The 25,164-nt window shown below is 49.7% G+C and overlaps 1 protein-coding gene across 1 annotated transcript in view; it reads right to left on the bottom strand.

Annotated features, from left to right (window-relative positions):
* The window catches only part of LOC106148121, a 56,258-nt gene extending 34,796 nt beyond the window's left edge, over positions 1-21,462 (bottom strand). Inside the window, exons 1-3 of the mRNA XM_013512427.1 lie at positions 21,385-21,462; positions 13,667-14,230; positions 10,310-10,433 (exon numbers count right to left, since the gene is read on the bottom strand). Coding sequence (XP_013367881.1) covers positions 10,310-10,433; positions 13,667-14,230; positions 21,385-21,462 — 766 coding nt within the window. The remainder of the gene's footprint in view (positions 1-10,309; positions 10,434-13,666; positions 14,231-21,384) is intronic.
* Between the last annotated feature and the right edge of the window lie 3,702 nt (positions 21,463-25,164).

Genomic DNA, 25,164 nt, shown 5'->3' with positions numbered 1-25,164 from the left:
GGTCTCCAGCCTGCTGGCCTATCCTGCAGATTCTGAACCTGCTAGGTCCTATAACTACATGAGTCAATTCTTTAAAATAGATAATCTATCTATCTTATAGATAGATGATAGACAGATGATAGATAGATAGATAGATAGATAGAGATAGGCAGATATCCACACATCCATCCACGTTCTATCAGTTCTGTCTCTCTAGAGAATCCTAACACAATACTCTCTGATGTTATTTGCTGAAGGGCGACCTTCCAGTGTCTCACAGTGACTGTCCACTTATCAGGATTGTCTGCTGAGCACCTGTTTCCGTCAGTGCTCAAGTCCTCCAGCTACTTGAGGCACAGACTGCAAAAACAACTTCTGATCAAAATCTCCTATGGTCATATGGCCTTTAATGTTTCAGCACATATTTCTTCTGTTTCTCAGAGATAATCCTCTCTAGTATCAGGGTAAGAAAACATCTAGAATAAATCTCTTATCAATTCCTCACATTTCTTTTGATGGTGGGTACACAGGGAACAGCTAACCACTAGGCACAGGATACAGTAAAGGTAGGGTGAATTCTCTACCACCTACAGTTTGCTCTTTAACTTGTTTAAGAATGAAAGGTTCCTTCCATTTCTTTACCCAAATATGAGTTAATACTAAACAATAATCATGAAACATAGGAATATTTTACATTTGATTGTTGTGACCATCTTAAATGTCAGAAAGTAACATATCCTGAAAGTCAAATGAGCCAAGGTTAAAAATGACCTTGAATTTGGGAATTTACAATTAAGCTGCTTTGTAAAACATTGAATGATTGATTTCTTCACAGCTGGTCTGATCAGTCTTGATTTTCATTCAGCTCAGGTGATAAGATGGTCCTGGTATTATGTAGGCTAGAATTTGTATGGTGGGTGTGTCAGTCAGCTTTCTGTTTCTGTTAAACAATACCTGAGATAATCAACTTGAAAATAGAAAGGGTTTCTTAGCTCACCATTTTGGAGGTCTCAGTTCACGGTCAGTTGACTCCATTTGTTCTGAGACTGCAGGAGCATATAAGCCACGAGGGCATAGGTGCTGGAGCAAGCGGCTCACTTCGTGGTGGCTGGGAAGTGAAAGAGGAAGAGAAAAGGGCTAGAGTCCCACTTCCCTTCCCAGCCTAGGGTCAAGGACCCTCTTCCCACAGCCACCACTGCCAACAGCATGATGGGCTGGGGACCACGCCTTCAACACACAGGCTTTCAGTGGACATTTAGGATCCAAACTATAACAGCAGGGAAGAAAAAGGAGCCTAAGATCACCATCTCTTCTGTGTTTTCTTCCCTGGTCATGACTGTCACTCAACAGGAAGCAAAGCTGAAAACCTCAGAAAGTCTTGGAGACAGTCAGAGTATGAATTATTGTTCTGTTCTGCTGCAGGATGAGGGATGTCGGTAAGGGGAAAGTTAGAAGGTGGGCCAGGCAAGTCACCAGGACTCCCCATCCGACCTCACCTAGAGCTCACCCCCAAAGCTAGACCTACTCTGCGAAGTACAAGCCCCCAGCAATCCCGTGCCTGGGGAGAGAGACACTTTTACCCTGATTTGACTTCAGGTCACCTCCTGTCCTCTGATCCTGAGAGTTGATCTGCCTGTCATTTCATCAAAGCTATTGTTATGGCAAAGGCCTCCAAGGCACCCACTTGGCCGAGCACACCAGCTTCCTGCTAAGCCCAGCGCAAGGTCCCCGAAGTGGTTCACCCCACCATTTAATTACATGTAGTCTGAGAAGGCTGTGATAATCCTCTTTAAATGGGTGGCCTCTTCCTTCTCCTCTCTCCGTCTTTCTTTGTTCTGTAAGCTGCAGGGGCCAGGGAAACATAAAGGCTCAGTGAGGGTCCCTGCTCCCGGGGACATGTGGCAAAGGACAGCAACCAATGTGAACAATGCTGTCGGGAGGTCAGGGGCCCCACCCAAGCATGTGCACAGACACACCCCTCCAGAGTGGAAGGCTGTGCCCCCAGCCCAGTCCATGGATGCATTCCATCTAGTCCCTAATAAAGCTGATTAAAAATTTAGTCACCAGTTTTAAGTTAGGAAATTTTACATTAAAACCAGCACCTCTGACCCTCTTGAGCAACTGAGTTGTTTGGTAGCTCTAGGCTGTATATATTCCTCAATGTGCCTGGTGGCTGGAGGTTAGGAATCCGTGTCCCCCTCGGGCAGGGGAGTGATCGGCAAAGTGTGGTCCTCAGCCACAGCATCAAAGTCATCTGAGCCACTGGTAGGACTGTGGACTCTAAAATACCCAGACTTATACTAGTAGAAGAATGGGAGTTGCCAAAGGCTGGGGCAGAGAATGGGGGATGGGGAGATGCTGATCAGATGTAGAGTTTCCACCGGACAAGAGGAAGTTTTCTTGATCCATTGCATAAGATGGTGACCACAGCCAGTAATAATGTATTATATATCTCAAAATTGCTAAAAGAATGGATTTTAGATAATCTAACTGCAAAAAAATAAGTATATGAGGTGATAGATACGTTAATTGGTTTGGTATGCTCATTCTCCAAAGTTTACATATGTCAAAACATCATGTCCTACCCTGTCTTGGTCCATTTTCTGTTCCTATAATTGAATACCTGAGGCCAGGTAATTTATAAAGAATAGAAGTTACTTAGCTTGTATCTGGGGGCCGAAGTCCCCCAGCCTGGTGTCAGCATCAGATGAGAGCCTTCAGGCTACATCATGCCATGGCGCTTCTGTAACCTCATTAACCCATGTATAGGCTTGTCCTTTCTTGAGAGCAGGGTACTTGTGATCACTCCCAAAGACCTCACCTCTCAAACATCATCAATACATGACTTTGATGTTAAGTTTCCAACACAGGAAACTAGGAGAGCACATTCAAGCTATATGTACATCCTAAATACACACGATTAGTATTGGCCAATTAAATATTCTAAAGAAAGAAGGAAATGCACACTTTCAAGCCCAGACCTACTGCATGAAAAGCCCTGGGAGTGAGGTCAGCAGTCTGTGTCCTGCCAGACCCTCCAGGAAAATCCAGTGTGCTGTGTTGCTCAGCCAGTCAGAAGGTCCGTGGAGTTAAATTTATGGTACTTTCAACTTTGGGTAGGTTCATCAGAACGTAATCCCAATACTAGTTGGGAAGCATCTATATTATTACAGTAGTGTCAGCAGCTGTAAAAGTAGTAGCTGTTTTTATATCTTGAGTTTTGTTCGGTCAGCCATAAATTTTCTCCATTTTGTCATTTATTCATTATAATAATCATAATATTTTAGGCTTATTTTACAGAGGTGGACAATCAGTACCGGGGAGCTAGGCAACAGGCTTCTTTTCAAATCTAATGAGATACACAGAAGGTCCAGCCTTATACAAGAGAAAGTGAAGGAAATAAAATGGAGTTAGAGGACAAGGGTCTAGATTTGTCTCGCCCAGCTGTCACAAACAGCTGCCCGGGTCGTTCAGGACACTGCAACGCCAGGAAACACTCAGCATGACTGTTCCTTCTGGTCATACAATGTGGTGGTCTTCATTAGCTCCTTGGCCACCTAACCCCTCAGTATTATGAAGGTGCAATAGGTGTGTGCATAGTCTTTCTAGGCAGAGAAGTGTTATAAAACCTAAATACCCAGGGCTCCAAGGATTCCTTCTCTGCCCTTCTGCCTAATGTCCCCTCAAAGGGGAACCTGCCAGGATTAGTCAAACCCCAAGCTGCAGAGGCAAATCCTCCCAGAATGGCCATTTTCTGCTTCCTGTGGGACGTACCAGCTCTGGAACAAACCAGAACAGGGATCAAGAAGAAGAGTCTCTGTGGTGTCAACCCTTCCCGGGGAAACACGTTGTCCAAACTATGTTCCTCCAGAGAGGCCGCCAGAAGATAGATAGCTTTGCTCTGCGGCAAGATGGAAACCTGGGCCACCCCTCCCTCTTTGGAATGTGCACAGGCACCGCCCCCCTTGGGGTGAAAGTGCCCTCTTCATGCCACACACAGCTCTTCCTGGCTTGGCCTTGCGCTGGAGGCCTGCAGAGGGCTCATCCTCTCTGTGGAGAGCACCGTGCACATTCAGCTTGCGGGCTGGCTCCGTTCTGAACACAGCCTGTCGGCCGGGGTGGCTACACAGCACGGAGTGGGGTGGCCTAGGCGGGGCCTCTTCAGGCAGCTGCAAGGCCTGAGGGTGAAGCCCTGGCCCCCATCTGGGCCTTGGGGTTTGGGGTTGAGCTTGGGGTTGCCTAATGGACCGTGTGGCCCACTTCAAGGAAACGCAACAGCTAGGAAGTTCACCTTCAGCTGCCTTCGCCTGAGCCCTGACCCTAGGTGCGCCAGAGCCCCGTGGATGAGCAAGCAAGGCTTCCAGAAGGGGAGCCCGGAGGAAAGGGAAGGGGGTCCTGCTGGGTTTTCCCTGGCTCCCAAACCCAGCCATCCCTCGGTGCACCAAGTCCTTGTGACAAATGCGCCTTGTCGCCCACTTTCGTATTTGTTGTCTGTTTCAGTGGGCTGCTGCTAGGGGCGACAGAAGGAGCTGCGACAGAGATGCTGATTTGTCCCCACGCTGATCCCTGCGGTGCTTAAGCAGCCCGGGGGCGGTGATGGGGAGTTCAGAGTCCCCCTTCAGAGATAATTTCCCAGCCCTAACGTGGCAGTTTCCACGACTCTCTGGTGACAGTCAGGACATGTAAGTTCTCATCTCAGTCCAATCCTGCGATATCCCTTTGAGGCCGTTGTCGGTCATTTACAAGGCGAAATGTCGAAGCTCAGAGAAATTAAGCAACGTGCTTGCGCGCATTGCATGTATTGCTTATCTCACTCAGTCCACCCCGCTCCAGACCCCCGTTCAGAAAGGCTCGCAAATTAACAGACATTAGACGGAGAAGGACTCCGAGGAGTTCACTGGTCTCATTAAGGCGCTTACACGTGTTTTAAATTTCCTTTTCTGGAGCCCGGGGGAAGACATGCTAAAGCAGCCCCACAACCAGCAGCTGTGGACACAGATCATTTTGTAGGGGCCTCACTCGAAAATTCTCCTTGTCAGAATGATCCTTGGCCTGGAGAGGAGAGGCCTGTGGCTAGCGCCATCCCCCTCTGGCTCAGGGCCACCAGCCACCCTTGCGCTTGAGGAGTAGGTCTGGTCCCACCCATGTATATGCTGAGGTCTGCAGGGTCAGGCATACTTCAGCCTCAGATCCAGCTCCTAGTTCTTCCACATTCTTCCTGGGTGGCCCCCAGGGGGTTCACTTGGTTTTCTTTCCTGTGCTAGTACTTTTGGCTTCCTTTAGGGCCGCTGTTGGAGTGGGCCAGGTGGGGGAGTGCTGGGGAACGCAGATGAAGATGCCTTAGTCCCTGTCTCCCCAGGCCTGCAGGAGGTTGCCTGGGCAGTTCCTGAAGTTTGCTAAGATCCAACCCCACCCCCAGGAAATGACTGGGAGATTTCTAGAGACAACTCTCCTGGCCGGAAGCTGCGAAGAAGCAGGGTTCCCCTGAGCAGGTCACTTTAGAATATTTATTGCCATACTGAGGACTGAATCCAGGCCCTTCCCTTTGACTTGCCACCTCAGCCCCTTAAAAAACTATTCATTTAGAGACAAGCTCTTGCAAAATCTCTAAGTTACCCGGGCTGAGTTTCAATTTGTAATCCTCCTGCCTCAGCCTCCCAGAGTGCTGGCATCACAGGCACACACCATCATGCCCAGTGCTTCAGAATCTCTCTAAAGGATGCACTGGGCAGCAGTTCAGCCACCAGGAGGTGCTGTGCCCTTCATGCATGACTGAGGGAACCTGCCCTCCTGTCTCACTGGGGGTGCAGAGAGGCTAAGGGGAGCTGAGAAGTCTGGTGGTTGGACCCGAGCCCAAGCCTGAGCTGAAGAAGCAGCCTCCCTTCAGGTCCCAGCCACTGAGCCCTGTGTGGGTGCAGCTGGAGTTGAAAGAATGTCTGATTTCTCAACAGAAACTGGAAATCTTGATTTTATCGAAAATCTCCTGAATTATATTGAAATACTGGTATCTAATTTAATTTATACACAGCACTCTATGCCAGCCAAACAAAATACCTTTGCTGGTAGGGTGTGGCCCAACTGTCTATGGCCTCTGCCATCACCTTTGTCAAAAGGAGCTGGCTTTCAAAGGCAGTCCTTTCCCTGGCCACATGTGTGACAGAACTGCCTAGGACACAGAGGAAGGGGTGTCAAAGGAAGGCTTTTCAGTGAGGAGGCTCATCTGGGTTGTGGACCATGCTTGGTTGAGAGCGTTTGTTTATTCATTCAACAAATACTCACTGTCTGTTATGTCCCAGGCACTGGGATAGGGGGTTGCATTAATTTCCTATTGCTGTTGTATCAAATTACTATAGAATTGGGGTCTTACACCAGCAGAGATGTGTTTTGTCACAGTTCTGGTGACCAGAAGTCAGAAACCAGCATCCTGGGCCAGCCAAGGTGTTGGCTGTGCCATGCCTCTCTGGAGGCTCTGAGAACCCATTTCTTGTCTCCAGCTGCTAGTGGCTGCCAGCATCCTTTGACCCGTGGCTGCATCACTACACTTGTGCCAAACTCCTTGGCCAGGCTGCCTTCTCTTCTGAGTGTACCATCTTCTTCTGCATCTGATTTATAAGGCCCTTTGGGATGTGGTTTAGGATCCACATAATTAATCCAAGCTAATCTGCCTATTGCAAGATTCTTTTCATCACATCTTCAAAGACCCTGTCTCCTTACAGGCTCTAGGGATTAGGACCTGATATCTTCTAGCACCATCATTCTACCCATCTCAGCTCACAAAGAACCAAATGGGTCGAGTCTCTGATCTTCTAGATCTGATTTCCTAGTAGTGAAAGCAGAAAAAAACCCACAAAAGCTATTAATCTGTAATAAAATGTCAGGCTATGGAAATGCTGGAAGAACAACCCAGGTCCTTTGGCCACTGTCCCCCCAAACCTGAAGGACACTCCATGGGACTGGAGGGAAGCCTGGGCCCTCTGGGCTGCCTGGTCCTCCGGCCCAGCAGGCAGAGCTCAGGATGCCCCCAACTGCATCCCTGTGCACCTTGGCTCACACCTGTTGCAAACATTTGCTGCCACAGGCTCCCCCAACCCCGACTCAGGGAGGATGAAGAGCATGACAGGAAGGAGGAGCCCCAGGAGCAGGAAGCGCAGGCTCCTCGGGGGCTCACCTGCAGGTCTGGGCTAATGAGGACAGACTCCCTGGAGTGCCGTCCCTCCCCATTCAGCCCACTGGGAGGACCGCTCCTCTCACATGGGTGTGCGTCCGGGATTCCAGCACTGCCCGTCATCAAGCAGGTACCAGGGAGGCACAGCGGGGGCACCTTCTGCCAAGAGAGCACGCCTTTCCTGATGAGAGGGGCTGCCAGCCCTGTGTGAACGCCTCCCAGAAAGGCTCACCCTCAGCTTCTGGTCTCTTGGCCTGGTACAGCCACTGAGGCAGGAGCCCAGAAAGGCTCCCTCCGGGCAAGGCCAGTGTTAGCAGTCTCAGAGGGTCAGCTGGGCAAGGTCTGCAATGCCAAGGTCACTATACATTTCGTCAGTGACATGCTTTCTCGGTCTGCGTGCCGTCCCCTGCCAGCCCCATGCATCACCATCCTTCAGTTTCAGAAGAGGTTCTCCCTGGTGAGCGAAAGAGGAAACTGAGGCTCTGGGAGGGACCTAACTCAGCCAAACCCCTCAGGCCCCCACAGGCCCGTGTGCCATTCTCACTGGCACCAGGATGTAAATTCAATTTGTGAATCAAATCCCCCAAGCCAGCCCACATCCATCTGCCTCTCTCTGATGTCTCAGGATATTGGGAAACTCAGGAAAGGCAGTTCCCGGCTTCCCGAGCTCTGCGAGCAGCGGGGAGCCGGAGGATTCTCCCTCCTGCCCCTAGCAGTATGGGTGGACCCGACAAGTCAAGCGCTTGGTATCTCCGTTGTGAAATGACGGGGTAATCAGGCCTATTTCCTTGCCTTCCTCCCAAGGGGAGAGCTGTCTGGGCAGGTCCTCAGAAGCCAGAGAAGAGCTTTGAACTCTGGGACAGACAGGCCAAAAGGGGATGCAGGAGCTCCCTCACAGGCCCCAGGGCCAGTCTGGTTTGCAGGACAGGCCTGGCCCTGGGCCCTGGGACACCCAGGAAAACAGAGAATTAGACTTTGATTACTAAGCACCTGGTCACAGTGCCCTGAAGCAGCTAGCCTGGTGGCTGCTGAAAGAGTAGAGTCTGAGTTATCCTGGTTACACCTCCCACCAGCTGTGCAATCAAGAGCCCCTGGGGGGTTCAGTATCCCCACGCAAAAGATGGGAACAACAGCACCTCTTTCACAGGGTTTTATGAAAATTTAATATAATTTCAGCATTGCTTCTAACACATCATAGGTACTAAATTAAATGGGAAAGGGGCTGGGGATTTAGCTCAGCGGCAAAAGCGCCTGCCTGGCAAGCGCAGGGTCGTGAGTTCAGTTCCCGGTACCGGAGAAAAACCAAAAAAAAAAAAGGGAAAATGTTGCTATAATTGCAAAAGTCCTCCAGGCCAGCTGAACTCCAGCCTGGAACTTCCTGAAGGCAATACTATGATGTGTGAGCATCAGATGTTAGTGGCTGATCCCCAAATACACTATGTCGGGGTCACCAGCCCCCTGTGGCTGTGTGCCCAGCTGCTGGCCAGGGGAATGTAGGGAAAATGATGTGTTCCAGCTCCAGGCCACCGTGCAAAGTGGCACAGTCCCCCAAGAGAGGACCAGAGAGGGCAGAGCACAGAACAGACAGACCCCGCATCCCTAGGTCACCGCTGGAAAGAGCCAGCCAGGAGCACCCAGGTGGGATCAGTGCTGTGGGGAAAAGAAACGTCCAGTGCTGGAAGCCAGGAGTCAGCCAACCATGGACTGCAGACCAGACACACTCTGCTGTTTTTGTGTGGTCTTTAGATGTCAGCTCAAAATAAGTTGTGGCGTGTGTGTGTGTGTGTGTGTGTGTGTGTGTGTGTGTGTGTGACTGGGGATTGAATGGATGGCCTGAGGCCATCACACTGAGCTACAACTCCACCTGTTTTTAACTGTATTTTGAGACAGGGTCTCACCAAATTGCTAAATTGGTCAGGCTGAACTTCAACTTGGCGTTCTCTTGCCAGTGTTGGGACTGCACACCTTTTGCGCTTTTAAGAATAATTTTTTGGTGTCCACACAGAAAGTCTGACTGCAGCCCGGCCACACCCACTTGTGTGCACACACCGGTAGCCACTTCCACGCACAGAAGTGCATAGTTACTACAGCGACTGTTTGGCCTGCAAGACCTAAAGTTCTTCTCACCCGGCTCACACAGATAATGCGCCAACCTCTGTTTTCTGTAAGCAGATTGGGGGTTACCGCATTTGTTACAGAAGTGAGCTTATACTGACTAACACAATTAAAGGACCCTTTGTCCTAAAGGGATATGATAAATATTTCTAAGCTTTTGAGATATATGGCAAAATGGTCTTTTTCAAGGATTGTGCTAATTTATTCTCCTGCCAAGACCTGTGAATGGGACTATTTTCCTATTCCCTTATCAACCCTGGGCACATGATGCAACCCAAGCTCCCTTGCAGAACAAATATGGTAATTCCACCCTTATATATGGGGTTGGGGGAACCAAAATTAAATAAACAGTGAACCCAGTAAGCTCCTGACAAATGTTAGCACAGTACCCCTCATTCCATGGTTGCCTGAAATCATTCATAGCACTGAACCCTATATATATACTCTTTTTTTCACGTACATAGGAAAAATGATCAGGAAATGAATACTTAAATTTAAATTTGAGTGACTGTTTAAATTTTAAAGACATTATAGTAAAAGCTGCATTGCTATTGATGCCCCTCAAAACACTCATCCCATTGTTCTTGGCAACATGTCTTTTACTATAATGAGTTTCTTTTCATTTAAATATTCACAGTGTTTTCTGATCACCCCGCATGCATCCCTAGGATAAACTTTTATAAATTAGGCACAGTAAGAGATGAACAACAATAACTAACAATAACACAGAACTATTGTAACAACCCACCAAAATAAAAGTTATCTAAAACTTACGAGTTGTACATTTTTTGAAATTTTCCATTTCACACTTTTGGACCATGATTGACCAAAGATAACTGGAACCACAGAAAGCAAAACTGAAGATAAGGGGAGACCATTGCATTGATCTTTGGGTGCCACAGGACGTGTTCTCAGCCCCTCAGATCACAGCACAGGACGTGTTCTGTGGACGAGGCTGGTACCTCATTTTCAGAAGATCAGGGCTGGCACCCTCTCCTGGCATGGGCATCAGCCCAACTTTCCTCCATTCCCTGGGTCTCCAGAGCTCACCCTGACTTTGTAGGAAGCAGAAAGCGGCCAGATGAGGGAGGCTTGCCAGGGAAGACGACGCAGGCTGCAGGTCAGTACCCAACACTGGGAGAATGCGGAAACCCAAGTGCAGATTGGCACAGCCCTGCAAAACACAAAGAACCCTCTGTCTTCTTTGAAGATTCTATTGGTGAGATGCCAGGCAGGATTCAGGAAGATGTGGGACAATGACCAGAACACCTGAATTCCAGCACACTTGCTAGCCAGGAACTGATGTAAGGAGGAGAGCTATTTTTGGAAGCCATTTAAATGTAAAGGGCAGAGCCATAGATGGAAATTCTACCGGGCCACAGCCAGTGCTTCTGTGAAAGGAAAAAGGAGGAAGAGGAGAGGGAAGGGCTAGCTCTTGCTACCCACCGTGGCCAAGTGTTAACTAGGTCAGAACCTTGGGAGCTTCTTGCTAAATTATTGGTAATTTAAATTAGCCCATGGTAGAAGTATTTACACCACAGAAATTGGCAAAGGCCACAGACAAGGGCTTATAACTTTTTCAGGGATCAGTACATACAACTAGGTGTAGGAAGGAGAGAAACGAGAAGAAAAGAGTTCATTTAGAATGGTGCCAAAGACCCAGTAGGGAAAGAGCAACTCAGAAGAGAAGAAAAGATGTACAATAGCCTTATGAGGTTGATAGTTCTCCCTTAGGAAAATCATTCAAATGTGGCCCAGACAAGTTAAGCAACTTAGTCAAAGTCACACAGCTAATAAATGTCAGAGTTGGAATTTTAACCCAGGTGTGGCTGGTAACAATGGCTTATTTTGTTTTGTATTTGCATTCTCCCAGTAACCAGTGAATTAATTAAATGCAATGTTTGAAATGCAATGTCTTCGGGATTAGTTCTATAAATTGCTCAAAAAGTTCTGAATCCACAGGTTAGAATCAGGCCTTGCTTTTGCCTTGGTTGCCAATGGCTTTGTTTTCACAACCCAAATACACCCTCAAAGGACCCAAATTAACTATCATTAAGGATTTTCTGTGTGACTAACTGTGCATGCATAATCCTGGAAGCCAGTTCCAAAGACTGCTTTTGCGAATGCTTTGGCCTTATCTCCGGAAAAATGAGTAACTTTTTCAAGGGTCCAAAAGAAACATTCATTCAGGAGGCAACAATCCCGGTATAGTCACCAAATCCAGGGAGAAGTTGGTGACTCTGAAGGGAAGGCCTTGGAGTCTCGGGCCCTGCTGGCTCTATCAGACTCTTGGGAGAGCGTCATGGAGAGGGAGGCTGGGTTTGCTGGAGACCTGCCAAGCCTCTGTTTTCTGTTGCCAGGGACAGCCATTTGCACAGACAAGCGTTATTGGGATGACCCACCTTCCTTCAGCCAGTTAGGCTAAATACAAAACCTTAGGTTTCAGAAATACTTCTCATTTTTACCTAAGTACTCCGTGCTTCTTCTGAGGTCGGATTCAACACCAATAACCAGAAGCTGGAAGGGATGATTCATTCAAACAGCACATTTATTGATTTTTGAAATAGACCACAGACCTTTGTCCATATAAAACTCATTTTACCTCCTTTTCAGAATTCAGAGTTGTCAAGCCAGCTTAGTCCTGATTGTCAGCTCATCCCAGTCTGTACTCACGGGTCTGTTTGTTGATTTGAGGACTAGGAAACCCTTGACATCCACATTGTCAGCTTTGTCTCTTCCTGGGTGGAGGCTTCAGCTAGCTTGACTTGACTGCTTGTGGTTCTCCACACTTGGGCAGGGCCTTTCTGCACGGTTTATTGGGGCAATTAGTCCTCAGAAGGATATTGCAGAAATACCTACAAAGTAGAATCCGGAGACATCTTCTTCCAAAGGGACAGTGTCCAACCAACAAGCTGCAGCACACCTGGAGAGTGGCACTGGATTCTCCACCTTTAAGGCAGAGCCTGTAGCTCTGCCCAGTCCCAGCTGAGGCTGGGAGCATCTTTGCTGTGGACACGGTGGGCTGGGGAATCTGGCTGACACAGCCATGGGGCACCGTGCCAGTGCGAAGGGGATAACTGGCCTGGAATTACCCTCCTTTTGTGTCTAATCTTAGATAAGGCTCAGACAAGTTAACAATACTATTTACATATTGAGGCTGTTTCAATAATTTGTAGATACTCATCTCTTCTGGAATGTCCATGAGCAATTTGTCTCAGTATCTCTATGTCACTGAGACAGAGAGCTTGGCTCTGCCCATGAGAGGATTAGTCACTTGTATAAATAGGGATAAAAACGGCTTGAGGAAATAGATTCTGTGAGACTCAAAACGGGATTACCAAGAACTGAAATGTTCACCGGAGAAGCACATCACGCCAGTGCCTTCCACCCACCTCCCACTCCCACCAGCGTTGTGGACAATGAACAATAGTGAAGAATGTGCTCGGCATGACACCACTGACATTTCCTTTTCCCAGTTAACCAGCTCAGCTTCGCTCACCCATTCGTTCACTCACCCCGACCCGTTCATGCATTCATTCCTTAGTCCACCTGACTCCCAGTTCCCACCGTGCCATGACCCTTTCACCCGGCTCTGTGGGACTCCTCAACATCTCCTCTGAGTCTTCCCTTCACTGGAACCTGGGTGCGTCCTTCCCTGAGCGCCCCATTTTCCAGAAAGTCTCCCCATCAGGGAGAGGGCCACTGGCACAAAAGAAAGTTGGGATGGGCTTCGAAGGAAGATGGGAGCTCCCCGCTGCTGTTTCTGCTCTGCTCTCTTCCCGTCAACCTCATTTCACCAAAGACAGGTGCACCAGTTCGCTGGCTTCATCCCACAGGCCAAGTGATGACTGACCTCTACCCCCGCGGCCAGTCAGGTCCTGGCCTCCGCTCCACCATGCCCTCTTCTTCCCCTCCCTCCCCTGCTTTGTTCCCATGGTCTCACCCCCGCCGCTGTTGCTCACAATGCCCCAGATCTGTGGTCTCCATCTCCGGCATTGCTCTGTGGCCACGGTACTCTGTCCTTCCAGTGCCCTTACTCAACATTCCTGCTGCTGCCGTTCACTGTCTTCCGCTTCTCTTCCGTCCCTCCTTCCCCATGATGACCTCTCACTCCCCAGCTGGACCTAGCCTCAAGTGGTCCCCACTATTTGCATTCTGCATGTGTTTGTTCTACCAGAGAAACTCTCCCAACCAGGTTGACTGGTTTCCCCTGAGTCCATGAGAGCGAGACTCAGGGGACCCCAGCACTGCGCAGCTTCTGACTCTGTCCCCTCTAGAGGTGATTTCCCTGCTCTCTGCAGTTTCATGCTCTCTTCTATCCCACACCCCATCCTCAGGGTGCCCTCTTCTTCCGCTCCATGTGTGAACCGCTGAAGCCAGCAAGGGATTTCCCACAACTTGGCCCACCTGTCTTCCCCCGTCCCGGGAAAGGTGTCCACACTCCCTTCCCACACGCTCATCCTTGCATGACACCTGCTGCCCAACCCTGCAACCCTTCCCTGTCCGCTTGGCCTCTGCCTCCCCACAGGATGGCTCCTCTTGGCACAGAAGAACACCCTCCTGCACCTTCCAGCCTGAGGAAGTACACCCGGGACACCACGCCCTCCACTTCACTTCTCTCTCATTTCTCTGTCCTCCCTCACAGCCCGGTGTCTCCAAGTGTCCATCGGAAGCTGCTGTCTCCCCTTCCACACCTCTGCCACCCAATATGACTTCCACCCCCGACCCACTGAAACTGCCCTTATCAGGGTCACCATGGTGTCCTCGTTCACGAATCCTGTGGCCACCGCGTCTGCTGCTCCTTATCTCACAGTTTCCTCTCTTACTTCTTGGGCCTCTCACCCACTGGGTTTCCTCCTGCTGGGTTTCCCCTCTGTGCTTCGACTTCATTTTAGGGCTCCTCGTTCTCTGCCCAGTGTTGAATACTACAGCTCGGGGCGGGTTCTGGGCTCTCTCCTCTTTTCCGTCTGTCTGTCCACAGGATCACATTCAGACTCTCAGTTGTAAACACTTTCTATTTGCTGAGGGTCCTGAGAGGATGTCTCCAGACCTTGCCCTTGACCCCTGTATTCTTATATACAGCTGCTTCTTTGGAGTCCCCACTTGGGTGTCTGGGAAAGAATATGACCAAAACGCACTTGTTAAATCCCCTCTTCTCCCCTGGAAAAGCAAAGCAAAACAAGCGCATCTATTCTCAATGCTTCCTGGGCCTGCTGCCAGGACAGCCTAGAGCATTACCTCCAGACATCTGAGTCAGATGGGTCTCAGGTCCTTTGGGTTTTGATGACAGAGGGGACAGGGAAATACTTGTGGTCTAGTAAGGTGTCATGGCAGCTCTGCCCTCAGCCGCCTCTCATATTCTGTGGCCTCCATCCATCTATCCATTGCCATGCAGACCCTGCATCCCTGCCTGTCCCCTGGGCCTCCACCCTTCTTTGTCAGCAGTGCCCTGTTTCCTCTGAAGAGCATACCTGCTCTCTTCCCTCGGTCTTCCTGTCTTAGCTCAGGGAGATCCAAGCCCTCAGCTACTTGACAATGGGCAGGTGACCCAGTGGGTCACCCAAACTAATCTACTCTATGTCCATGGGTAGATGATCTGAGCAAGATCAAAAAGACCAAATCCCAAGACTGGAGCTGCTAGAAATGTGGAGCTCTCCAGCGGAGAAGAGGGAGTCCTGGTGATCTTATTTAAAACCCTGAATCCAGCTGGCCCTCAATTTATTTCTGAATCTTTCAGTTATAGGGGCCAATGAACCTGCTCACTTCATTTTTACATAAATGAGTTTGATTGGCATTTTGTTTTGTTTTGTTTTTATAAAACTGGAGATTGAACACAGGGCCTTTGCACTGAGCTAAATCTCTACGATTGCCCCCCACTTAATCTTTTTAAACTTTGAGACAGAGTCTTGATAAGTCACTAAATTGCTAAGGCTGGGTAACTTGAACTTGCCATCTTCCTGCCTCAGCTTCCCAGGTAGCTGGATGATAGGCATGCACTATCATGCCAGGCTGGTTAGGATTTTTTTACTCAATGCTTCCTGGGCCTCAAAGAGCTCAGGTTAATGCATCAACCATTCATTCATTTGCTCCTGTCACTAAAGCCATAAATCCCCCCATCCCACCCCATTTCCTGTGGTATCAAGACCTGGCATGTACAATTCCGTAATTGGCCCCCACCTGAAAATTCCTAAGACTCTCCTTGTATGAGTGTTTTATATTAAGGAAGCTAATTTCCTTCTAGTTCCCTTCAGAAATCATATTCTACTTTCAACCCTTGCTTCGCATACCCCACCATCCTTATGGCTCATCTCACACTCATGGCCCCTCTAAGAATCACCCAAAACCCTGGCTCAGGATGGTCGATCATTCTGCAGCAGCACTTCTGAGCAGCCACTTCTCCCTCGCTGGTCCTGGCTTCTCCAGTCTTAGAGGACAAAGGGTTAGTAGGAAGAGGGGCAGGAAGAGAAGCTGGAACTACCTCAGGATGCTCTTGGTTTTCGGGGCCAGGAGATTACAGCTCCTAGCGAGGAAGGGGCAGAAGAGACCGTCGAGGACAACGCATTTTGGAGGGACTTCTAACCCACTGCCTCTCCTGCCAGGAGCAAGCCGCAGGCAGACGAAGTTCTGTAGGATGGCTCACGAGTAACGACTCCAACATGGTGCCTTTCTCTCCATCACCCCACCCCATCCCTGGGTGGGCACTGGACTTCAGCATCCAAATGGCTGGAGAAATGGCCTGCATCCTTGGGAGCAGGGAGCCAACCCAGGGCCCACCCAGAAGCTTGGGAGGGTGCTGCTGAGACAGTGGATGGAAAGCAGTGCCCAGCTACTTGGCTTCCAGCTCCCAGGCCTGGTGGTCGCCAGCCAGGTCAGCCTTGTCACTGGCCACTGAGCAGATGTGGGTTCAGTGCCAAGGGCTGTTGGGTTTCCTCGGGAGGGCTGAGCATGTCTCCATTTGATGACAGAAGGTCAGACTGATGGCCCTCGAACCAGAGCCTCATGGCTTCTGTCCAGTAAACACTCCGAGCTTCATTAATTCTTTCCACGAACATAGATTGATGGCCAGGCTCTGTGCCAGTGTAAGATAGAACCAGACCTTGTTTTCCGGGCTTGTCGGGAGATAGACACTTGCACAAGAGTGCAGGCACACTGAGGGTAGGAGCAGGCGAGACAAAGCCCTCTGCCAGGCTGTGACTTTGTGGAGAGGCCCAATGGCCTCCTGCCTGTGCTTGGCCTGTGGGGATCTGTGGGGCAGCTGCTCCTCCCTCTCTGCACCCACCTTACCCGGCCCATTTCTTTGCACTGGGGCACTTGATCTTTCTAGGTGCTTCTGGGTTTACCAGGAGGGCAAAATCCGGGGTCCTGCACCAGACCCAGCGGTAGTACAGACCCAGGAGCCCCTTTTCACCAAATCTGCCTCCTCCTCTGGCTCCTTTCCACCTATTCTTCTCTCTTGTCGCAGAAACCTGATGTTCTGAGCTGGGACCTCACTTATCCATCCCTAGCACATATGGGGAGGGCATTGGGAGGACTACGCTCCTACGCTCCTGACAGGTAGCACGCAAAGACAGGAATTATAGGCTTCAGCCTCAGAAAGATCAGGGTTTAAATCCCAGTTTGGCCCTGGGCAAGGATGATGTGAAAGGATTGGGAGTTTAGACTGAGCCAGAGTGCCTGGGGCCAAATTCCAGTACTGCCACCCACAAACTGTGTCACAATGTGTCACACCTAACGTTTCTGTGTCCCCATTTCCTCCTCTGTAAAGTGAAGATCGCGGAAGTCTCCACTATGGCATTGTTAAGGGGACTCATTGGGTGAATTTGTATGAAGTGCTTAAAACAGAGTGTGCCGCAGGAAGCACTTAGGTATTGTTAGTTATTATTACCTGCAGTTACTATCCCTTTACCAGGCACACAAAGAGATCTAAATGGGCTAATCACTGAGCAATGTTGAGTAGGAGCCTGACAAATACTAGTGTACTTTCGTCCACATTTTCCTGATAAGACAACGAACACACGGAAGACAAGCATCTGCTACCTCCGCCAACCCCACCGGCTCAAGGGGCTGCGGGGAGGGGACTGTCCCAGGTCTGTTCCTGCAGCCCCTAAGGGGGTAGATTTCATTTGGGCAACCCCCGCCAAGTCCTATACCGGGGCATCAGAGATTCTTGAGATAATGTCACTTTAAACTCACCCCACTGTTTAAATTCAGTGGACCCTGGAGTTAGGAACTCGATTCATTCCCAGGGGTTGGTTGTAATTCAAATTGTCAATTGAAGGCTCAGGCTCCTCTACGCAGCCTTCAAAGTCTCTCTTTTGTGTACAGGCAGATCTCGGTGTCCTTAGAGAGACATTGGCCCAGGATTTCTCAATTAACCCCATACAGGAAGGGATGTTGCAATGTGCCTTCCAGAACCCTTTAAGCATTAAATCTGTATCTGAGACCATGTGGCTGGCATCTGTATCATAACGCAAGACTTTGGTCATAAGTTAAAACTATAATTCTGGTCATAACCCAAGTTGCTCATATGTTAGCCTGGTTGTAACTTGAGGGTCTATTGTATAGTTTTTTAAAAGGTGTCTTAAAGAAAAAAAGAAAGAAAGAAACAGGAAAGCAAGGTAAAGTGGAAGAAGGAGTCCTATGGGGCTGTGGGAGCTTGGCCGGCCAGATGCGGGCATCAGGGAGCACCAAGTGGTCCAGAAGACAGTCCTGAAGTGGTTTCCATGAGCAGCTTGACCATGGACTTTCGCATCAGGCACTGGCCCAGCATCAGGCTCCGAAGAGCCTTCTTCTCTGTGGCCGCTGTGATGCCCAGTCCCTGTCTGCGGGAGAAAGGGAAATGTCACCTAGAAGGCCTTGGGCACACAGCCTGCAACAGACCCTATGCATGGCTGAGGGTGGGCAGTGGTCACCTGAGATCCCACAGTCATCTGCGTGTGTGCTTGGGGATTCCAGGGTGGAGCTCATACCCTTTGCCTCTCCCTCAACCCAGCATAGCACCCTGATGTGCTGACTAGACACCCAGGGGGGCCTGTGAGCCAGGAAAGTGACTCAGAAGTCACTGCATTTCAAATTCACACCAGCTTCCCCCTGATACATCCATCTAAACAGTAACTCGGCTCTCACTGGGCTTCAGGCCAGGGCTCGGTTTCCCCTTGCTCTCCTCTTCTGATCCCTGGCCTCGTCTGCAGCTTCATTTGGCAGGGTCCTCTCATGCCTGGCGGAGGGCACTCACAGGCACCCAGGGCTGGGCCAGCTGAGGTGAGAGCCAAGGAACAGGTAGCCCGGGCCAAGACAGGTAAGGCAGGTGGCAGTGGACGAGGTCTGCCGGGGAGAGGTGTGAGCTGGTGAGTCACTCCAGAGGAATCTCTGGTGGTATAAATAGGCCTCGCTGGCAGTGATGGGAGCTGGAACGATAAAGGGCTATTGTGGGAACAGCTTCCTGATAGTTACTGTACCTTGAATAATCGCTCCAAGGGAATTCCAGGCTGCAGCCAGCTCCAAGCTCCTTGCGTGCCAGAGCCAGCCTTGTGAAGCACAGTGGGTGCCCAGCAGCCTGGGGGCTGCACCTAAATGATGCCATTTAATTGTTCTGCACCCCAGCCTACCAGATAAGTATGCTTAGCCCCAGTGGAGAGACCGATAAACAGGCCGGGAGAGGCTGCTGCCCAGCCTCCGGGCACCACAGCTGAGTCGGAACAGCCTCTGCTTAGCAGCGAGGCCTCTGCTACCTCAGCCAGGCCATGGGGCTTCCAGCAACCCCAAAACGAGGATGCCATATACTGTGATAGCCAGGTATTGCTGATGGAGTCTGGCCAACCAGAGACTCCACTGAGATTCAGGTTCGAGGCCAGCTATGGAATATGGTGGCCAGGAAGAGTAGTGGTTGGAAATCTGTTGTGAAGATCTGTTAATTTTTTTTTTTAACCTTTATTTCTTTTAAGGGAAGGCTTCCTATAGGAATTCAGCAAAGGGCCAATTCTGAGCTATAAGATCTTCTCACTTCTATTCACTTATGTGGGTCAGTCTGTGTCTGTCCGTGTGTGCAGCACGAGAGGCCTGGAGAACATTCCAGAATTCCCTGGGCCACACAGCCAGGCCCACTCCAGCCCTTTCTATCACTCCTCAAATGCAGTGTGGCTAGGTCTGGCTGGATGGCCACCAGTGGCCTCAGGAGGGACCAGGACACGGTCTTCTTAGGATCCTTCCTGGTTCCCCAGGGACTCAGCCTAACAGGCAGGAATGTGCACATACCCAGCCACGTGGGCCTTGGACATTGGGAGTGAGTGATGTCAGTACCCGGGAGAGAGCACCCTTTGGACTTCTGTGGGCTCCAAGGTGTGGCAAGGATGGAGTCTGGCAAAGTTGCACCTGCTTCCCCAAGCGCATGGGCACAGGCTGGAGCAAGCCAACCCCATCTACACAGCAAGACCAGGAGGCACTTGTAGCCCTAAAAGGCAAACTTGTGGGTTTTGTTAGCTTGATTTTGTTTTTTCATACACACAGTAAACAGCCATCTCTCCTTACAAAAGCTGTCAATGAGGGATACATTTGAGGGAGGAAGGGGGTCTGCCTGTCTAGAAAGTGGTTTTCAACAGGACGTCTGAGGAAGGTCCTTTCCACTGTGGAGGCTTTAGATGGAGCTGGCTACAGCTTGAACACACTAGCTTCTCTGAGCCATCCCTTAAAGTTCTTGCCTTTTCCTTAACATCCCAGGCTGACATCGCTGCAAACTGAACCTCAGGGCCACCTTCTTACTCGGGCTCTTCAAGCCCTGTGGCTCCTCTAAACCTCGGACATCAGACACACACATTAGAACCAAGTGTAGCAGCTGTGGGTTAAAATAGATTTGACCTCAACAAACAGACCTTCAATGAAGCGGCAGGAATGTCTGGGCAATGTCTGTGAGCTTGTTTGCTGTAATCTCCCAGGAACAGAAATGCAGACTAGCGGGCCACATGGAACCCCAGAACCACAGAATCCCCACCTACTTGCCTGTCCCTGCCCTCCTCTGAGGCTGAGTCGTGGATACCTAAAACACCAAATTTTAAAGAGGCCAAAGAGGCACCAAGCATCGTATATCAGCCTATGGCCTCCAGCTCCATTAAAGTTACCGCGACATTTGTCCAACAACCCAACATAGGAAAGCCACTGCTACCGTAGCAAGCGCAGCCTGAAGGACTTAAAGAAGGAGATCTGCACGATCTGAGCATGGTGCATCGGCATGGAAGAGACACACCCAGGAACAGTCAGCATTCGCTCGAGGGCCAACAGCTGCTCTCTTGACTGACCAGCTGGAGTCCAGACACAGAGCCTGCTGCCCCACGTGGCACACACACCTTCCCCCCCAAATGGCTGCTTAGGAGGGACTGAGCCAAAAACAAGAACTTGATCCCTGGGCTGCATGACAAATGGGTTAGAGCACAGCAGGGCCATCTTGGAGTCAGGTTGGTGTCCTTTCTGCAAGAGCATGGCTCATCCAGGCCACTAGACCTTATGCTTGGGGATTTTGGTGCAGATGTAACCCTTGAGAGATGCAGCTGCCTCCTCCTGCTAGAGCTGAACTAGGGGAGCATTCCCTAAACTGAACACCAGCAAGTCCCCTTGACTTTCCTTTTGCTTGCTTTTCCTGAAATTCCATCCACGTATGGGGCAGTGGGCATCCCGGTTTGGTACACACCTTCAAGAGTCTCCTGCTGAGCCCCAGCTCCTACATACTTGTTCTTCAGGACATCCTATGTCTGTTCCGCAGATGCTTCAAACTCTCTATGTCCAAATAAGCTGACTTCATTCCAACATTCTGTCTTGGCCTCAGGCCAACTGCCCTTCTACATTCTTTATCTTGATGAATCTAACCTAACACAAGGTCAGAAATTTCTACCAGTCCTCACTAACTCCACCATCGCCACTGACAACATAACCACCACTCTCACCTCTACTTCCACATCCACCACATCATCACCTCTACCACCACTAGCACTTCTACCTCTGTGTGCACTTCCACCACCAGCGGCATCTCCACCACCACGACCTCTACCAACATCACCCCTCTTCTGCCTGCACTACCACCTCCCCGACTACTACCACTGCACCTCCATCTCCACCTCTACCACCACAACACTTACGCCCACCACCACCTTCTCCACCACCACTATCACTATCACCATCGTCATCACCACAATTACCTCCACCTCCTTCTCCATGACCTTCACCACTGCCGCACATCCATGCACAAACATGCATGTATACATACACATGCACACACACACACACTCCTGCTGAGTCATCGGTTCTAATGATCATCTCCCCTAACTTCCTCCGGAGCCTGCCCCTTCCCTGCCCAACACTGACTGAACTGAGAACTAGTCTACTCAGTCATGCCACATCAGCTCTGCATCCAGCATCTCCTTCTCTCCCATCTGGCTTCTACACACAGTCCTGCAATGGTTCCGCACCCCCTGCTCCCACACTCACCAAACTGGGCCCTAAAAACAGTCTTGGTTAAATGTGGGAAATGCTGGCTTAAAAATTTAAGTACCTTACTATTGCAGTGTTTGTCAGGGGCTTTAATATGATGGGCACTGGGACCCAGTGAAGAGAACGGAGCAGATTGCTCATAATTTTTGCTGGCGCTCCCATGGGCAGAAAGGACCCAAGGTATCTCTTTGGCTGTGGATTCCTCTCTTCTATGTCAGAAAGCCCCTTCTCTGATATTGAGCCTCCCTTTCCTTTCCTTACACACCTTCCAAGGTTGATGATCACTCCCTGCCCTTTATTCTTTCCTTACTGCCTAATACCACAGCCTCTTGTCTCTGTTTCTGATTTCTCCACTGGCTTAGAAGCTCCTTAAGTGCAGGAAACAATGGCGATTTCCTAGGCCAACACAGCACCTGAGAAATGGTTGCCTCATCAGAGTTTATGGAATGTCTATGGTATATTTACTGATATGGGCAAAAAAAGTCAAGGCAAAATCAGGAGTCTCCTGCTGGGACTTGCCAATGTCCTGCATGTCATCCTCCCCCTTTTCACCCTGCCCGCTGCCCCCTGGACCCTGCTGCCCCCAACAACACAAACCGCTAAACTCATCCTGGCACAGTCCGGGTTTCAGACCCCTCACCTCTCTGCAGAATTGTTTGGAATCTGGTCTCTCTGAAACACCCTGCAGTGTGGCCCTGCCTGGTTTTCCTCCCACTTCTCAGACACTCTGTCCTGGTCTCCTTTATGAAAAGGAGATGATCACTAGAACCGGATGACTCCAGCCCTTTCCCCTCTTCCGGTCAATGCCGGTGTCCTTCCGGCCTGGCCCTGGTTCTCTTCCTCTGTTCCTCAGCTCTTCCTGACTCTTCATGCTACCTCTCTGGCTTTGGCTACTCCTGGACCTCCAATGACTGCCTCTCAGACACACCCCCGCATGCCCTCTGCTGACCTTCAGGTCTTGTCTTGTCGGCTGCCCACTTGACTAATGCCCTTTGTTATCTCACTGGCACCTCACTTTCAACTTAGTTAAAATATTAACTCCTGATCTTCCCCCTCAGATTTAATCCACCTCCGCTTCTCCCTTCCCCAGAGACAGCACGGTCATCCGCCCAACTCACTTATTCCCCCAGCTTTGCCAACAGCTAGTCCTCTATACAGGTCTTTGAAAAAATTATGATGATAAGAATAACTGACATGTGACACATACCTTAAAAGTATACATTGTTAGCTGTAGGGAAAGCACTGTACAGTAAATCTCTAGACCTTGCACATCTTGCTCAGTTGGAACTTTATGCTTGTTGTTTAGGGACTTCTTATTTCCCCCACCCTCTAGACCCCGGTAACTTCCCCTCTCTGGGTGTATAAATCTCACTCTTTTAGATATATATGTGAATCATGCCGCACTTGCCTTCTGTGACTGGCTTGCTTATTTCACTTAGCATAACATCCTCTGGGTTGATACATGCTGTGGTATATGGCAGGATTTCCTTCTTTTCTAAAGCTGAATAATATTCCATTGTGTATATAGCACATTTTTTTTTTTTTTTTTTTTTTTTTTTTTTTTTTTGGTTTTTCTCCGGTACCAGGAATTGAACTCACGACCTTGCGCTTGCCAGGCAGGCGCTTTGCCGCTGAGCTAAATCCCCAGCCCCTATAGCACATTTTCTTTATCCAGCCATTGGCTGATGGACAGTTAGATTGACTCTTTGTGTGACCCTCTACAGCTGGAAGGCACTGCAGGCCCTTCCCATTGACAGTTTTGTCTGTGGCAAAGATGGCAGAGGGGTGGACTCCAGCCAGGCACAGCCCTCCAGGTTTTCTCATCACAATCACGATTCCTCCCTTTCCCTCCCACGTACATCCAGGGTCCTCAGATTTAAACTAGTGCCTCCAGCTGGTGAGTCACTGCCCAGGCACGCAGTGGGTACTCATTAACTAATACTTCTTGAATATTTTCTAGGTGCCCAGCTGGGATTTCCATCCTCTGCCTGTGGCTTCTCAACCTGGAGATATCTTAGACAGCCTCTGTCCCTCAGTTGGAAGCCTTGACTCCTCTCACAACTGGCTCAGGCTACTCCTGTCTGGTCTGGCTTCTGCCTCTGTCTCTCCATCCATGGAGTCTCCGATCAGCCTGCTATGTTCTTACCCGGTGCGACAGCTGCCTTTCTTCTCATCGCCTCCCTGAAGGTCTTTCTTTCTACATCCCATCCTTCCTTCCCTCTGCTTCCAAAGCCCACAGACAGCTCAGGACCCTGCATTCATCCAATCACACACCATTTGGATGGAAATAGTCCAGCCTTACCTGACTGGATGTCTTTCCCAGTCGGCTTCCACCATGTCCCCAAATAACACATCCATGCCGAGGCCTTCTGCCTGAGACACACCAAACCACTCCCTGCTCCAGTCTGGGTAAGGCTGTGATTCTCACCATCATGCTTTCCTTCACGCTGGTCCTTCTTTATGGGATCTTCTTTCCTCATTTCTCTAGCCCATGAACTCCTCTTCATACTGCAAAACCCAATTCTAACATCAATCCTTGTGACATCAGCCTTGGTCACCCCACTCCTTTACCTCTCTTTCCAGAGCAGGTTGAACACGTACCCACTGTGGCACTCATGGTTTTGTTTTGTGATCCTTTGCCCATTAGCCACTCTGTCCCATGGGAGCACCAAAGATTCCCAAAGCCAGCATGCACTAAATCTACTGACAGTGCCCACTCCGTGTCCAAGATTCTCATTTACGAGCAGAAGAATGTGCATTTTAACAAGCACACCAGGTTGTCTTGAGGCAGGTGGTCCTGGGTCCCACACGAGAGGGCTGTTTCCCTGGGGCCCAGGCTGGGGAACCTTATCTTTTTCTGGGGAGGGTGTCCCTGGTCCCAGCTGAGTGTCTACTGCAGTCAGATAAGAGAGCTAGAGCCAAGGGCACTGGCTGACAGCGTGACTGCCCCCCTTGCACAAGCCAAGTGGCTATGGCAAGGTCCTCAGCCTCTCCGAAGCTCAGAAAGACCATGGAAAACTGGAGAACACAAAACACCTGGCCATGGTTTTGAGACCCAACACACCCTCTGTGGACACAATTAAATCTATGGCAACAAGTGCTTCTTGTGGGTTTCCACTAGTGCTGAGGCCTCACCCTGGTCACAGTCTAAGATACTTTCTTTTTTTTTTTATTTTAAAAATAAAAGGAGGAAAACATTAACAGACAGACAACCTTTTACAAAATAGCAAAAGAACGGTACAAACAATACAGAGTTACAAACAAAGTGGTAGGAAATTAACAATGCTTGTTGTATTACATATTGATATCTTCCAAGTGGTTTCTCATGAAAACAGATACAGACATGCAATAGTGATTAATCAAGGACTCATTGACAGTTTCTTTCAGCAAAGAAATAGAAGACAGAAGAACAACTGTGTTAACTATCC

Source organism: Chinchilla lanigera, unplaced genomic scaffold, assembly GCF_000276665.1.
Source record: "Chinchilla lanigera isolate Chin_1 unplaced genomic scaffold, ChiLan1.0 scaffold00015, whole genome shotgun sequence".
In the NCBI taxonomy this organism is placed as follows: Eukaryota; Metazoa; Chordata; class Mammalia; order Rodentia; family Chinchillidae; genus Chinchilla; species Chinchilla lanigera.
Note: the sequence above shows the minus strand (reverse complement) of the source record. Positions and strands in the feature narration are given on the sequence as shown.